The sequence below is a fragment of the Molossus molossus genome, unplaced genomic scaffold (genome assembly GCF_014108415.1).
Source record: "Molossus molossus isolate mMolMol1 unplaced genomic scaffold, mMolMol1.p scaffold_m16_p_18, whole genome shotgun sequence".
Lineage (NCBI taxonomy): Eukaryota > Metazoa > Chordata > Mammalia > Chiroptera > Molossidae > Molossus > Molossus molossus.
This window is the reverse complement of record NW_023425353.1, coordinates 60,976,745-60,992,693: the sequence shown is the minus strand read 5'-3', so window position 1 is coordinate 60,992,693 and position 15,949 is coordinate 60,976,745. Positions and strand designations below refer to the sequence as shown.

General features: G+C 56.0%; 3 protein-coding genes and 1 pseudogene across 10 annotated transcripts in view; 2 read left to right on the top strand and 2 right to left on the bottom strand.

The window, feature by feature from the left end:
- ZDHHC3 (zinc finger DHHC-type palmitoyltransferase 3) overlaps positions 1 to 7,006 on the top strand; it is a 44,409-nt gene extending 37,403 nt beyond the window's left edge. For all 5 annotated transcript variants that reach the window (XM_036266695.1, XM_036266696.1, XM_036266694.1 and 2 more), the window contains exon 7: positions 5,120 to 7,006. In XM_036266695.1, coding sequence (XP_036122588.1) covers positions 5,120 to 5,368 — 249 coding nt within the window. In that variant the 3' untranslated portion in view covers positions 5,369 to 7,006. The remainder of the gene's footprint in view (positions 1 to 5,119) is intronic.
- A 2,835-nt stretch (positions 7,007 to 9,841) lies between these two features.
- On the bottom strand, positions 9,842 to 13,050 carry TMEM42 (transmembrane protein 42). Its single transcript, XM_036266868.1, has 3 exons — positions 12,883 to 13,050; positions 11,143 to 11,289; positions 9,842 to 10,454 (listed from the first exon to the last, which is right to left on the bottom strand). The coding sequence occupies exons 1-3, from the start codon at positions 13,048 to 13,050 to the stop codon at positions 10,332 to 10,334; spliced, it is 438 nt and encodes a 145-aa protein (XP_036122761.1). The 3' UTR covers positions 9,842 to 10,331.
- Positions 13,051 to 15,385: 2,335 nt separating this feature from the next.
- On the top strand, positions 15,386 to 15,785 carry LOC118633073 (annotated as a pseudogene).
- KIF15 (kinesin family member 15) overlaps positions 15,530 to 15,949 on the bottom strand; it is a 55,558-nt gene continuing 55,138 nt past the window's right edge. For all 4 annotated transcript variants that reach the window (XM_036266546.1, XM_036266547.1, XM_036266548.1 and 1 more), the window contains one exon: positions 15,530 to 15,548. The gene's annotated coding sequence lies outside the window, so the exon portion shown is untranslated. The remainder of the gene's footprint in view (positions 15,549 to 15,949) is intronic.

Below are 15,949 nucleotides of genomic sequence, written 5' to 3'. Positions count from 1 at the left end.
GTGAATCTAGCTGCGGGATTGTTCAGAAAGGAACATGCCGCCTCTTTTCAGTTCTGTCCGTGCTTCCACCTGGAAACCAAATGCAATAAAAGTTTTCCAAAACCTGCTGTCATTGCACTCTGTCTGCGGTGTGGCCGCGGCCGGGCCCGGGGACTGGCCCCGCCTTAAGTGTTTGCTGTGTTCAGGCGTTCAGTTCATTGCTTTCAAAGGACATTTATTTATGCTCCCTCTCTTGAATGAGGTTTCTCTTTGTTTTTAAAGGACACGAGGTCCCCCTCTTGAACAAGCTTGCCCCGCTAGCCTCTCTCCTCTGGCTTTCTGCAGCCCAAAGCCCTTGCCTGTGCTCCGGGGTTGTCAGTTGCTATGGAAAAGGTCATCGGATCTGCAGACTTTGCTTCTTGGGGTTCGGCCTGGGAGTGACCCTTTTCTTGTCCACCCCGCTGAAAGCCAGAGGAGATAGCTGAAAACTTCCACACACAGTTCTGGTGTGTTGCTTTAAGGAGCTCCCATCATCCCTTCGGTGTTTAACCGAAGAACTGCGCCCTGCTGTGCTGTGTGCCGCCGTGAGGCTTAGGGCTGTGTCAGATCTGGCTTATGGCACCTGTTTCCCACGTCTCGTGGACGAGTGTGGCTCCTCAAGGACACGAGAGTGGTCAGAGGTCCTGGCCCTGCTCGCGCCCCTCGGGGCTCCCTCCTCCTGCTACGGGAGGGACACTGGGACCCAGAGAACATTTTTAAGTGTTTGGATGCCCTCTGAATACCCCATCTTCAAGGTCAAATTTTTACGTGAGCATACTTCATTTATCTTTCCAGAGAGACAGGCCCCCGCCAACATTCTGTATGATTCTACCTCTGGGTGTCCGTGAGCCCTTTGCTGCAAAGTGTATGTTCCCCAGTTCCCAAGCTCAGAGTGATATGTGCTCAGAAGGTCAGAACACCCCCAAGAGTCCCTGTGCCTTTCCTCTCCCTGGTCACTGAGATGGGAGGCCCTTGGCTGGGAGCACAGTGCCTGAGGGACATGGCTGTCATTTGCAGTGTAGCGAGTGGTTGAAATGGGCCTTCCCGAGCTCTCAGTATTCCCAGGCGTCTAGTGACAGGACATCTCTCCACACACAGACGGCCCAGGAGTCAGGGCAGCTCTGAATGCCGGCACGCGCGGCAGACGGGCCAGTAACGGCCACAGTCTTTCCAAACGTGGCCTCTGGAGAGTGGAAGCGAGAAAGAGGAAGGCGACAGGGTGCGGGGAATTAGGAGACTCGTGTTCACAGCAACTGGACCGAGTGCAGAGGCCCAGGTGCGAACACCTGTGCAGGCGTGCGTGGGCTTGGTGGCCGTGCGAAGGGAGCCGGTGCAGTGCCTGTGCCACGTCTCCCTGTAGTCATAAGCACTCATCTCCTAGCATTTTCTTGGAGTAATCCAAAGGGAGACACCTTGATACCAGCTTTTGCTGATTCTGGCTAGACTGCTTAGAAAGTTAAAATCCGCCTTCCTGATGCGGGAATCTTCCAGATGAAGTCAATTAAGAAAGATCTGTTGACCACCTGTGTGAGATGACCATCACACAAACCCCAGACCATGGGAGGCTGGTTGGGCTAATGGGTTTTCAGGTCTTTCAACTTACAGTGCATCAGCCTCAAGGGGGAGGCAGCCAGCAGAGGGAGTTGGGTGCCGCCCAACCTAGAAGGGGCCTTCAAATGCCAAAGACATGTGAACAGGAGGATCGCGCTAGAACCCCTCCCGAGAACCTACAGTGGCTGTGCCTCCCAAGTGGCACGCGGACCCGCAGTGTCAGCACCACTTGGGAACTTGCTAGAAATGTACGTTCTCGAGCCCCGCCTCGGGATGGGGCCAGCAATCTGATTTCAACAGCCCTGCCATGATTCTGACACACGCTCAAGTCTGAGAATCCACTGGGGTGTTCGGGGTCGCCCTGCTGGTGGCCCTGTGCTGCAGGGCTCTGGTGCTGAGCGGCTGTGCCCACTGGGAGCCCCCTCCGCAGCCAGCAGTGCTGCCAGCTCATCGGGTTTCCAGACCAAGGGGCACTTTGGGTGAAGGAGCGTCTGAAGGGCAAGGGGAAAGGACAGAGCTGGGTCCCTCCAGGTGCAGGGGCGGCTCCACGTGGTGAGTGGCAGAGCCGAGCCGGAGCCTGCACGCTTCTGGCCTTGGGTTTCCATCTGGGGACCTCGCTCCCACAGGGCTTTTTCTCATGTCTTAAATAAATGTCTGAGCTAAGCATCACCCCATTGAAGACAAGGAATTCACAGCAAAACAGACGCAAGCCACTGGCCGGTCTACTCTCTCAAAATGAAAATTTCATTTCCCCGCCCTCTCCCTGATGATCTGAGCAGTGTGCTTCCTCCAGCAAAGCAGAGTGGCCGGGATCCCTCTTCCTCTGCGCGCACTGGAGCCGGTAGAGCTGATCCAAGGAATGGGAAGAGCCTTGCAGAGGGTGTTCGCACAGCCCCGGGCAGGCACGTGCTCTGGCGTGGCCAGAGGTGCCCGCACTCCTGCAGCTGGGGCCCTGGGCTCAGTCTGTGGTTCAGACCCAGCTGGGACTTACAGCCTGTGTGACCTCGGGCAGTAACTTCCGCCTCACACTTTTCTGTAAAATCAGGATGATAATCCCCGTCACAAGGCCACTGTGCGGATTAAATGAGGGTAATGAAGGTGTGTCAGGACCGTGTCTGACGCATCGATGGCTTTAGTAAATGTTAGCAGTTAGTTAGAGCTGCACCTGTCAAACCAGGTCACAGCGTTTGTGATTTGTGACGTCAGTTTATTGGTTTGCAACAGCATTTTTGTAAAGAAGTAAAAAGTAACGCATTACATGTTATAGGACAAGTGCTGCTCCGTGAAGCGGGGGGAGGATCTGCTGGTGTGACACCCCGCCGGAGAGTGCTCTCTGGCCTCTGTGAGGAGCCGGGTGAGGGCTGCAGCGTGACTTCCACCCGAGGGAGCAGGGGACCAGCGCTCTCGCTCCGTGGGGCTTAGCTGAGTGCCACCAGAGCACGAGCTTGAGTCTCCCTTCGAGCCTTGGTCCTGGGACGTTCACTTTGGAGCATTGGGTTAGTTCACAGATCACAGCTCATGTGTCCCTCAGACCAATGACACCTGCAGGCCATGGCCTGCAGGAGGTGCTGTTTGGGCCTTGCCCCTCCCAGGCATCAGCCGCTCAGGTTCCCCTGAGCCCGAAGTGGTTTGGCTGCTGCCTCTGCACACTCCCAGCTTAAGAACTTTGCCTTCAGGACAGATTTAAGTCCACACAAAACTTGAAACTGAGTCACCCAGAAAAGGAATGCAGAGTCCCCAAAGCAAGTCACCTCAGGTGGCCATGGCCACTGCCACTCAGCAGGGGAGATGGGCGGGGCCAGCCCATGAGGGCGCGTGGTCCTGGGTGCACGGCCCACGGGAGGCTGAGACTGTCAACAGGCCCGTTTTTAATAACTGCATAGTGTTCTGCTTTACAGAATAAATTACATAGCCATCATAATTAGATACTGCGATTGTTTCCAATGTCTCATTATTATAATCGTGTCCAAGAGTGCACTGCATAAATCTTTGGCTCATATTTTAACTTTTATTTGGAAATAATTTCAGACTTACAAAAAAAGTGGTTAAAATAGAACAAAGAGCTCCTATATACCCTCCAATCATGTAAAAATTTCCTTGTAAAATTTTATAAAACAGATACAACAACCTGGAAATGTGTGGCTATACTATTAACTAAGCTACATACTTTATTCCGGTTTCTCCAGTTGTCCCACTGATAATTCTGTCCCAGAATGCCACGTGGCGTCCTTGGTCATGGCTCTATGCCAGCCCACGAGAGTTCTCAGTCCTTCAGTCTTTCCTGAACTTGACAGGTTGTGTTTGTTTTTAGGTGAAATTCACACAACATAAATTTAACCATTCGAAAGTGCAACCCTGCCATTTAGTCCTTCTGTGACGTGCAGCCACCCCCTCCTGGTTCTAGGACACCCTCATTTGACTTGCAAACTTCTGGAGCTCGAGAGCCTCGTTTCCTGTAGACTGTCCACCTGACGCTTCTCTACTGTCAAGTTATGGCTTTGCTCTTTGTAATTGAGTATCTTTGAGGAGATACTTTGAAGTCAGATTCTTCAACCCACAATTTTTTCAAAAGCCAAGAAACTTAAATCTCTGAGATGGTGTGGGAAGAAAGTGCTGGAGACCCGGCCCTGAGTGTGGTCAGATCTGTCTGCGTGCGCGCCTCAGTTTCTCCTCCAGGAGACAGAAAGGACTAGACCAGCTGGGTAGGGTCGTGTGTGGGAAAGGAGAGGAAACCTAGAGCGAGGTACTCGGAGAGCGTTCCCAGGTGGGAGGGCGCAGCACCCACGCCTGACAGACCCGCAGCCCATTCCCTTGGCTTCCAGAAGAGGTGGAGAAGGCACTGTGGGGGAAACCTCCGTGGAGAGTGTTGTGGGCCTTCGGAGCTGGCCTGGCTGCGCCTTTAACTCTTGGTGGCTTCTCTCTTTACTCAACACCCTCTTTCTGCGGCCCAGTGGCTGAGTCGCAGCTTCCGCCCAGAGGCAGGTGAGTGGGCAGCGTGGGAGAGGCCGCAGGGTGTGGCCACTGCATGAGCAGGCCCGCGCCGCATCTGCCTGCCCAGTGCCGTGCCCCCTGGCTGCCTGCTGCATGCTGTCGCTGGTGTGGGCACATCTGCTTCCTCAGCTCCCATGTTTGTACCCCACACTCTCCCCTTCACCTTCCTCCGTGCTAAGTTTGCTGCTCGCTGCACCTACTGTAGGAGTGGCCCAGAATCCTTAGGGAGGGGTCACCTTTTTAATGGACTCAGGACACGTGGCCCAGCTCACACGGGAGAGGCCTGTATGTTCTTGGCCAATCGGCAGCCTGGCCCCTGTGCACAGCTGGCCCTACTAAGCCAGGCTGGGCAATCCTTGCACCTGTGGGAGGAGGGGGTGAGCTGGGTGGGGGTGGGAAGCGCAGCTCTGGTCCCGTGAAGGCCCTGCTTGCTGTGACCCTCCACCCCGCACTCGACTGCACCCCGTCAGCCCTCTGAGGGGCCTCCGTGCTCTGCTGTGCCAGGGCTGGGGTGCACCACCTGCCCCATGCTGACCCTCTTTATCCATTGTCTCTCCAGGGCATTGAGCGTCTCAAACGAAAGCAGCAGCCCAGGGTGCACCCGGGCAGCTGGAAGATGGTCAAAGAGACCTTTGGTGGGGACTTCTCTCTGAACTGGTTCAACCCCTTCTCCGGTCCGTGTCACCCAAAGGCTCTCAGTGACAGGGACTGGGTGCGGCAGGTGACAACCATATCAGACAACACGGAAACGGTGGAGCAGTCGGCGGAGAGGAAGGACGAGGACTCTGTGGAGGTGACCGACGAGTGATGCTGCGTGGGGAGGGCCAGACGAGACGCGGTCACCCTGCCTTGTGGCTGCAGGGCTCACGGGAGGACGCAGCCTGCACCCCTCCTTCCTCTCCCCGTGCTGGGGCAGGTCTGGGGGCGGGGGACCAGGGGGACAGAGGAGAAGAGGTCCCGACGGGCTTGCCAGCAAAGGAGCTCTGCACCGGCAGCCCGGGGGAGGCAAAGAACTGGCCTTTGGCATTTCTTGGGACGTCTGTCTTCTCTTGGAAAGGGTGGCCCTGCCTTCTGGCTTGAGAACTCAGGCCCTGGGTTATGATGGAAGGACAGAGGGCCCTGGGACCTGGGGCGGACACTGACATGGGGATCCCGGCCACTCCCTGGAGAGGGCTCCCCGTCTGGCTGAATTAGAAGAAATGTGTGCAAGGTAGCTGGGCCCGACGCGGGTACACAGCCCCATGCAGGACGTGCCCGGGGCAGAAAGCCTGGCTTTGGGCAGTAACCTCAAACTGCCTTCCTGTCGCATGGATACTAGGATCTGCACGGAGTCCCGTCTTCTGGCTGCCAGCTGGCCATTCACAGGTGGGGTGGGGAGGAGCCTTTTCAGAGCTCCTGGGCCTCCCTGACCTCCCCCAGGTGAACCTCATTTTTCCCTCCCTCCTGGAGGGGGTCTAACAACCAACCCCCAGGGCAGAACTGCCAGGAATCTGGCCTGTGTGTTCTAGGCCCTTCTCCCAAGGTTGTGCCCCTCGTCTCTGAAAGGGGGAGGTGGGCAGGGCTGCGCGTCGATGAACCAGCAGACAGACACACACTTACTCCACCAGGAGGCCTGGGCCCTGGTCACCCCATTTGAAGCCCGAAGGGACCCCATCTCAGTGGTTGCTGGAGAAGTATCTTCTGCACAGAGGAGTTTGGGTCCCTGTTTGGAACAAGAGTGGGTTCCCCGCCCCCTCCCGGCCTAGGCCTCTGTTCTCTTTGGCACACTGCCTGCGTCAGCTGGCACCTGGATGGGCGGAGGGCCCGGGCACTGCCCCGCACTGTCTGTGTCAGGGCCCCTCCCAGCTCCAGGCAGGAGCACAGGAGTCCTGATCCGGACGGGCCTGTCGCCTGGTCCAGCGGGGTAGGTCAGCGTTTGCAGGTGCAGCCATGACACTTAGGAAGAGGTGGTGGGACCGTGGGAGAGGGGAGGGCCTGGCAGGGCCTGGTTCTTGGACAGCATCCCTGGTCCTTGCATGGAGGGTAGACGTCCTGTCAGAGGGCCTGCCTACCCGATGACTCCCCAGGCTCGGGGTAACGGAGGGGCTGGCTTCGCACAGCTCCTGAGTCCTGATCCCGCTCGGCTGGCTCACGGGTGACTGCAGGAGGGTGACGGCAGAGCAACCAGAGGCACAGGCTCCCAGCCAGGCTGCAGGCCTACTTCTTGGTCCCTATCAGCTTTAATATTTATCAGTGACGACTAAGGAGCCCTGGCCAGCTCGGGCCGCTGGCGTGCTGCAGGGCAGGGTGCAGCGGCTCCCCACGTCGGCAGAGCTTCCTCTGACCGTGGAGGCAGCCCAGGGGGCAGCGTGGTGGACTGTGTACCAAAGACTCCACACCAGGCAGGCGCACAGGGCTCGAGTTTAGAATAAGGGACAAGGGCTTGCTGAGGTCAGAGGTGTGTGCTAAGCCCCAGGGCCGAGACACGTCCCTGCGCCAGGGGCCGGAAGTGCCCCTCGGGGCCAGCGGGCCTGCGGGCAGAGCTCCCAGCAGCCCCAAAGCCCCTGCAGTCAGCCCCGCCCCTCTGTCCTCGCTGGGCCCACCTCCACGCCAGGCCCCCCACAGCAGACCCCGTTCATCCTGAGCCTCCTGTCGGCACACCAGCGACACGGCCTTCTCCCCGTGGTCGCTGTCAACAGCGTAACATCCTGTGTGGCCTCAGACAAAGCATCGCAGCTGATGTCCAAACCGGGAGGGGCCTCCTGGGAGGGGGCCGCACGAACTCTGCTTTTCTCTAAATAAACAGCTCTTTGCCCAACCTCGGTGGCTAGTCTCCCACCTTCAGCAGGAGACCCCAACCCAGACCCCTGGGCGTCCTTCCTCATGGTCACCTTGCAGCCTCCTTCCTCCATGTCTCTACCATTTCCCGTGTGGCAGACAAATGTCACACAGGCGCCAGCTGCATGGGAGGAGTCACTAGCCAAACCCTGCCCTCTGGGTCATCTCCTGGTGGTGTCTGCAGTGGGCATTTACTGAGAACCTGTATGGTGGAGGGTGGGCACTGGGGCAGCACCAGGATCGAAGGCTTTTTCATTTAGAGCCCAGCCCACCGCCCTGAATGTCATGTGAATTACACACAGAACCACCTTCATCCAACCCACAGAGCTGCCTCCGCCAGGGGTACAGGGGGGATCCAGCCTTTGGGGAAGGGCTAGGTGTCCTGAACAGGGTCCCAAATAAAGAAGCCTGACCCCTCAACCCCTTGGAGGGGGAGCCCCTGGACCTGGGAAGTTCGGAGGATTCGATGGCTCTCCAAGTGCCCACCTGACCCAGCATAAGATGCTAAGAAGCTCATTTGCTGAAAGAAAACAATGACCCAGGGGACCGGCCATCTTGAAGCAGCCCTGGACGGTGTGGCTCGGTGGTTCGAGTGTCAGCCCACCCACCAGAGGGTCGCAGGTTTGATCCCCACCCGTCAGGGCATGTGCGGGAGGCAACTGACTGATGTGTCTCTCTCACGTCAATGTCCGCCCCCCTCTCTAAAAATCAATGGAAAAAATATCCTCAGGTGAGGATTAAAAACAACATATTGATCATCTGACCCAGTCTCAGGGCAGAACACGGCAGGCTGCAGGAGGCTCAGACACCTCCTCCCAGGATGACGACAGGACCCTCTGAAGGGAGGGGGCTGCTGCATGCGGGGTCTCCTTCCCCCGTCCTGCCTGAGGCTTCTGAAAAGGGGCAGCCACCTCCTGAAAGCTAGTTTCCTACATGTAAGATCATGTCACCTTCGCACAGGAAGTCACCTCCTCCTTTCCCGCCTCTGCCCCGCCTGCACACCAGGGCCACGGAGCAGAGCGCGGTGCTGAGCAGACGCGGGCAGAGCGGGCAGCCCTGCTTTGCTCTTTTAGGGGGAGCCTCTAGCCTTTCACACCGGGAATGATGCTCGCTGTGCGTTTTCACATACGGCCTTTATCACATCAACAGTTTCCTTCTATTCCTAGTCTGTTGGGTGTTTTCACCGTGGAAGGGTGTTGAATTCTTCCCGCATCAATGGAGGTGACCCACTTCCCTCATGAGTCTGACCTCTCAGGCCCCTGCCCCCGCCCCTCAGAGCTGCTCTTGCCGAAGTTCTTTCCTAGTCCAGTGGCCGCTTCTGCCTCTTCCCTCACGGACCCTGGGCATCGGCTGGGTGGTCACTGCCTTCTAAAGATGCTCCTAGGATACCACGTGCCTGGTTACCCTACGTCACCGCTGCTTCCCCCCACTCCCTGACTTCTGCACTGGGGCGCCCGGGCCCCCTCCTGGGAGTGTTAAGGAGGCCGCAGGAGAGAAGCTGGGGAGAGGTGGGCAGGGCCAGACCTCAGGCAGCAGGAGCCAGGAAGACCGGGAGGCCCACCTGCCAGCTGGGCAAGGAGGCAGGAGGGCAATGAGGAGGGACAGGCCTGGCTGTGACCCTCCCTCCGCCGGCCGACTGGCCCCAAGTCCCTTTCTCTCGCAGGGAAGGCTGGAAGGCCTTGGGGCCAACAGTCGGGGCCAGACACTGGGGAGCCCTGGGAGCTGCAGCAGGTGGGCGTCACTGAAAGGTGTGCGCGGGTGTGGGGGCAGCACAGACACTGAGCGAGGAGCTCCATTCTCATGGTGCAAGACACCCGCCAGAGAGACCTGGGACGACGACCAAAGGACAGAGGGCCCCTCTGTGGGGATGAGAGCAACCTCTGGGCCAGCTTGTTTCTTTCTTTTTGTTGGTATGTGACCCTAGCAGGGACCAAACCCGGGACTCTCTGGTCCGCAGGCCGACACTCCAACCGCTGAGCCAAACTGGCCAGGGCTGCTTTTTTTGTTTGTTTCTTTGTTCAGATAGAGTGGGAGGGAGAGAGAGGAAGAGAGAGACACATCGATGTGAAAGAGATACATCGAGTGGCTGCCACCCAACCAGGGCCGGGGACAAACTTCAACCCGAGATACATGCCCTTAGTGGGAACAGAACCCGGGTCTCTCTGGACCGCAGGCCGATGCTCTAACTGCTGAGTCAAACTGGCTAGGGTTAGGCCAGCTTTTTCCCTAGCAAGTAAAATAAAACTAGGTCCCCAAAGTGAGGTCAGGCTTTTCTGGGTGAGTACCAAGAGAACGGACAGACCCTCCTGAATCTGAAGAGCGTCAGCCTGGGGGAGCTCAGGAAGGAACCCTGCGCTGGGCTTGGCAAGGGGCGGGTATCAACTCCACTCAGGATCCGCAGCTCACCCGGGCTGCTCCCTCGGACTCCAGAAAGTTAGGAAAGAGAAAGAAATGTAGGGACAAATTAGGATTCCACACCTGGTAGTTTTACCCATAAAAAAGGATTGATCCAGTCTTCCTTCTCTTGCCGTAACACAGAAGCACGGCGTGGCCCGATACCGCAGCAGGAAGCGTCAGCCCACCTACGCCGTTTACGTGACTGGCCCGTTAGGCCACAGGGCTACGATTACAGCGTGGGCCAAGTCCGCACCTGAGGCCGCCAGCCCCAGGGGCTCTGGCTCCTGCCAAGGCCCCCGCTGGGCCAGCAGGGAGAATGAAGAACACTGTGCAGATGGCTCAGGTTGCTTCAGGCAGAACCCTGCCGCGCTGCGGTTCCCGACAGAAGCCGGAGCGGCCACCCGCAAGGCTGCTCGGGCAGAAGCCCTTGGCAGCATCTCCTGTGGTCGACAGTCGGAAGCTGCACCCCAGATCACCCTGGGAAGTAGTCCGCACACGCCAGCCGAGCCTCAGCTGCCACCGTTGTCTTTCCAGCTGGTCCACCTGGCCAACCGATGCTACTGCTGCTTGTGTGGAAGGGCCCTCCCGTGGGTCAGGACGAGTCCGCAGAGGATGAGGAACACCCCTCCCCACCACAACACCTCCTGGCACTCTCCATACAGCACAAACCCCAGGAAGGCCTGCAGGACAGACAGCGGTGAGGCCCGAGCCTGCAGGGTCTGGACGCAGCAGCCGGGCACAACCTACTCCCCTGCGGCTGACGGCCCTCCCAGGGCAGGAGGAATGGTCCGGGCCACAAGTCTGGGCTTGAAACCCTGCTGTCAAGTCACTCTAGCTACTCATTTTGGTCTCACCTGCAGAGGTGGGGGGGGGGGTGCTTTCCTCAGCATCGGACCCCAGCAAAGTGCACAGGACCAGCAAAGGCCGCAGCCAGGCCAGCGTGCAGCTGGTCTCTGTGTCTGCTGACCTGAGCTGCCCTATCATGTCCTCCCTTCCTTGACTGCAGGACTGACTGAGCTCAGCCCATCTGGCCGACCTCAGGCCACCAGAGGGAGGAACCTAGGCCCTCGTATCCCGTGCCGGCGGGTACAGGCCCCTAGGAGACAGAGGGCTGTGCAGAGACCAGAACGAGGGCCGCGGCTGGCACGAACAGCAAGCGGTTGGCTTTGCCATTGGACTTCATCATTCCCCGTGAACTTGAGAAGTCCTCAGTTTGAGTGATGAGAGGAACAGCCATCAGGGGTCAAGCCAAGCCCAACCTCTGCTTCAGTTCCTGACCTTTCTCCTATCTGGAAAGCAGGGGCTGCCCAAGGATAACCCACCCAGAACCCAAGTTTGGGACAGAGGAACCATACTTAGGCTACTCACCGAGCTGAGGATATTTGAAAAAGTCACTGTGACAGATGCAATGGCTGAAGACATGGAGAAGCTGAGGCCCCGGCTAAAGAACGTCCACATCAGAGAATTGGTGGTTGCCATCGTGATGACGCCCAAGATGCAGAAGCCTATGTTCACCTGCAGGAGAAGGCACCACTGCAGTCATGCCCAGCCCAGACGTGCGCCCAGCAGCGCCCCTCCAAGTGCACCTGGGGCCGTAGTTCCCGGCAGCCAGGCCCCTCCTGAGACACCCCCCAGCCCCGGGGATCCTGAGCTTTCCTGCCAGGACTTCACGTAGCCCTCAGTGGGCAGCACATCCGTTTTACAGTGGAAACAAACTCAGAGATGACACTCATTTGACCATCTTACTGGCCATGAGACCTGGGGCAAAAGAAAGATGCTAACCCATGACCAGTATTTTCTACTGAGCACCAGTGACCAGAGCTGAAAGTTCAGTTCTCAAGGGCCACGTAGTTTTTATGTGGTCTGTGGTACAAGTGCACCAGGGGCAGAGTCCTCACTGCCGGGATCAGGTAAAGCATGAATGAGCCACGTCTCTCCCATTCTGTGCAGGCTACATCCCACTCAGGTTGGTCCCACGGGGCATTCTTGAGCTTTTACTGTGCCAGGCCCTGTGCTAAGTATTTTAAGTGCATTCTCATTTAGTCCTTTACTTCATTTTACAGATAAACAACCCGAGGCATTAAGTAACTTGCCCAGTTGTCTGGCTCCACGTTCTTAACCAGGACACAGTCCTGCGCAGGGAAAACCACCCGAGACTATTTGACTGGTGATACTGGACATCACCTGAAGAACTTGCAGTCTCTTGTCTCTATTTTTGTCTTAAAGGCAACAGAGAGGAGGGAATCTTTTGATGCCTTCTGCACTAAGGATATGTAAATCCCCTTGCTTGGTTTGGAGGCAGCAACCCACCTGCAGACAGTGCTGCTTCTGGGGGAGTTGTGCCCATTTCTCCTAACAGTTTTCCAGCAGCTGAATACAGTGTCTTGAGGAAGGGGCATCTTTGTATAATTTACACAAAAGCACTGTATGTGCCAGGGGCAGCCTGCCCATATAAAAGGTGGTGGAGGCCTGGTGTACCACTGAAAACACCAGAAAACCTTATGTCTCATAGAGTCACTCATCTTATTTTGGACCATTTACTCCAAGAGTTACACCCAACAGGACACTAACCTCAAGCATGGAGCTCCCACTCTATTAACCCTAAATAGGCTTAAATCTAAAGACTCAGACTGTCCGCTGTCCAGCTCGGGATGGGCGAGGCAGGACACACATCAGCAGACGCAGAGAGGCAGTTTAAAGTTCTCGACATCAGGGGAATGTCCAGAACGTTTCTTAGACTCCAAAGCGTTCTGGCAGCAGGGCCGACCGGTCAAAACACCTGTTACTCACGGAGTAGCGGGATGGGCCACAGGCTTCTCACCTTGAGTCACGCGGGAGACATGTTCAGGGACAAAGGGCTTACGGCGAGAGGGGGAGAGGAGGTGTAGGTGTGCGTCCGCCCCGGGCGCGAACTGGCCCGATGGAGGCGGACTTGAGTCCCCGACAACTCTCCCGCCTAGACCGGGCGCTAAACGTGGTGGAGTCGAGGGGTGCTCTGCCCCGGGGCCCCGACCAAACGAGACGGCGCCCTGCACCCCAGCCCGCCCCGCCCGGACCCCGCAGCGCCCCTCCGCCCGCCCGCCCGCCGCGGCAGCTCCCGGGCTCGACCTCGCTGCCGAAGGCCAGCTTGGCGGAGGCGGCGGCCAGGGACCCGAAGGCGCCGGCACACAGGCAGTTGAACACGCCCCAGAAGCGGCGCCGCATCGCGCCGGCCAGGAGGTGCGGGGGCAACCCCGCGGGAGAGTCAGGGTGGGCGGGCACGGTGCCCGCGGCCATGGCGCCCGCCGCGCCGGCCCCCGAGGCCCAGCGCGCGCCGCGATTGGACGGTGAGTCACGTGACGCCGTTCTCACGTGAGCGGGCAGGCCGAGTCGGGTCCCGCGAGGCCCCGGCCGAGCCGCCAGGGGCGGGGCAAAGTGGGGCGGGGCGGGGCAAAGTGGGGCGGGGCGGGGCCCCAGCGGTCCAGCCCCCTGCGGCCTCCGGCGACGGGGCGCCTCCGCGTTACGTTAGGTTGCTCGGGAGCGGCCGGCCGGAGTCTGAGGCCGGGACTCAGGACCGTGGTTGCCGTGGTAGAATTCGCAGCCCAGCAGTTTCAGTCCTTGCCACTTGGCGCGTCGCGCATGGCTTCCCCTGGCATGATAAAAATGCCGAACCCCAGGCCCCACCCACGCTCATTGAATCAAAATTGCATTTGACAGGACGCCCAGGGGATTCACCTGCACCTTCCAAATTGAAAAGTGCCAAATGGAGATGCTTCGGCAGAGGGCGCTGGAGACCTCCAGACTCAGCAAGAAGGCGGCCCCCGTGAGGGCTCCAGGTCCAGCAAAAGGCCCAGGAAGACACCCGCTCACTGCAGGAAGTTAGAAAAGATGGCATTCATAACCACTCCACTCGGATGATCAAGATAATCGGGAGTAATGTTACTCCTGATTTCCTGTGCACTTAAAGACGTTTAAAAGGTTTTCGTGTAAGAAGCAGTATATTTCTTTGGAAAAAAAGTGCTTTTGAAAATGTTTGAAGGGCTATGTCCACTCTTCAGGAAAATCATGATTATAGAATACTTTTTCTATGCATATGTAGTTTTACATGTAGCATACGTTTTAAAAGTTTATATATATAAACTTTTATATATATATAAACATATATATATGACTTTTAAAAAACATGATTCACAGAGAACATACTGTTCAGTATTCTTTTTTAAAATTTTATCCATGTGAAGTTTTTGTGGAAGTCCCTCCTTGCCACCATCTCTGACAGGGTGGTTTTGTGGCTCAGATAAAGGTATGGATAAACCTGGTAACTCCTGTGTGGTACAACCTGTCCCATTTTGCAGTTAAGGAAACTGAAGCTCAGAGAGGCACTATGCTGATGCAGGCATTCCGGGACCTGAATGAAGGTCCAAGACCCACTGTGGGTTCTTGGCTTCAAGCAGGAAAGAAATTAATCCCTCCCCTTCCCTCCTTCTTTTTAGGGTGAATCCGTACCTGAGGATATTTCTCTTGTCTTTCTTGACTTTAGAGAAAGATGAAGGGAGAGAGAGAGACAGAAACATGGATGAAAGAACATGGATACACTGCCTCCTGCATGACCCTCAATGGGGATTTGGCCCACAACCTGGGCCTGTGTCCTTGACCAGGAATTGAACCCATGACTTCTTGGTACATGGGTTGAAGCTCAACCACTGAACGACACCAGCCGGGTCGAGGATATTTTTCCACTGATTTTTAGATACAGTAGGATAGAAGGGAGAGAGAAAGAAACACTGATGTGAGACACATCAACTGGTTGCCTCCCGCACAACTCCAACCAAGGTTGGGGATGAAATTTGCAACCCAGGTACATGCCCTTGACCGGGAATCAAACCTACAACCCTCTGGTCCATGGTTCAACACTCTAAACATTGAGAAATCAGCCAGGGCAGAAATTAATGCATTTTTAATGTAGTTTAATTTTTAGAAAATGTATAGAGTTGTGCAACCACCACCACAAACCAGTTTTAAAACATTTCCACATCAAAAAATTCCCTTGTGCCCATATGGTCATTTCTACTCCCAGCCCAGCCCAGCAACCAGCAATTCTTTCTATTTCTAGTATTTTGCCTTTTCTGGACATTTCACTTATATGGAATCAGTACAGACTGTGGTCTCTCTTCTTTTGTTAATTCTCACCAGAGGACATTTTTTCCACTGATTTTGAGAGTGGAGGGGGCGGCTGGAAGAGACATCAATGTGAGCGATACATCCATCGGTTGCCTCCCACATGCACACCAGCCAGGGCCTGACTGTGGTCTTTTAAGTCTGGCTTTTCACTTAGCACTTTTTTTAGGTTTATCCATATTGTAGCATGTATCAGTCTATTTTTTTTATTGTTGAGTTGTATTTCCATAATATGTAAAAGTGTTCAATATCATAAGTTATTAGGAAACTGTAAGTGGTATACCAGTACACAACCATTAGGATGGTAATAGTAAAAAACCCAAATAACAAGTACTGGTGTAGATGTGGAGAAACTGGAGCAATCCGCTGGTGAGAACATTTGGAAAGCAGGCAATGTCTTAAAAAGTTAAACACATGTTGCCTTCTGGTCTAGGCCCGGGTGGCTACCATAGAAATGGGCAAGTTTATGAAACCCGGGAAGGTGGTGCTGGTCCTGGCCGGATGCTACTCTGGACGCAAAGCGGTCATCGTCAAGAACACTGATGATGGCACCTCAGACCGCTCCTACAGCCATGCGCTGGTGGCTGGAATTGACTGCTACCCCTGCAAAGTGACAGCTGCCATGGACAAGAAGAAAATTGCCAAGAGGTCAAAGATCAAGTCTTTTGTGAAAGTTTATAACTACAATCACCTCATGCCCAGAAGGTATCCCCGTGGACAAAACTGTCATCAACAAGGACATCTTTAGAGACCCTGCTCTGAAACGCAAAGCCAGACGGGAGGCCAAGGTCAAGTTCGAAGAGAGGTACAAGACCGGCAAGAACAAATGGTTCTTCCAGAAGCTGCACTTTTAGATCTTTCTTGATTCCATCATTTAAAAAAAAAAGGTTGAACACATGTTAACCACGTGACCCAGCAATCCCACTCCTGGGTTTCTACTCAAGAGGTAAGACACATGTCTACACCAAGACGTACACTTGAATATTTGTAGCAATAGTATTAATCACAGTCCCAAACG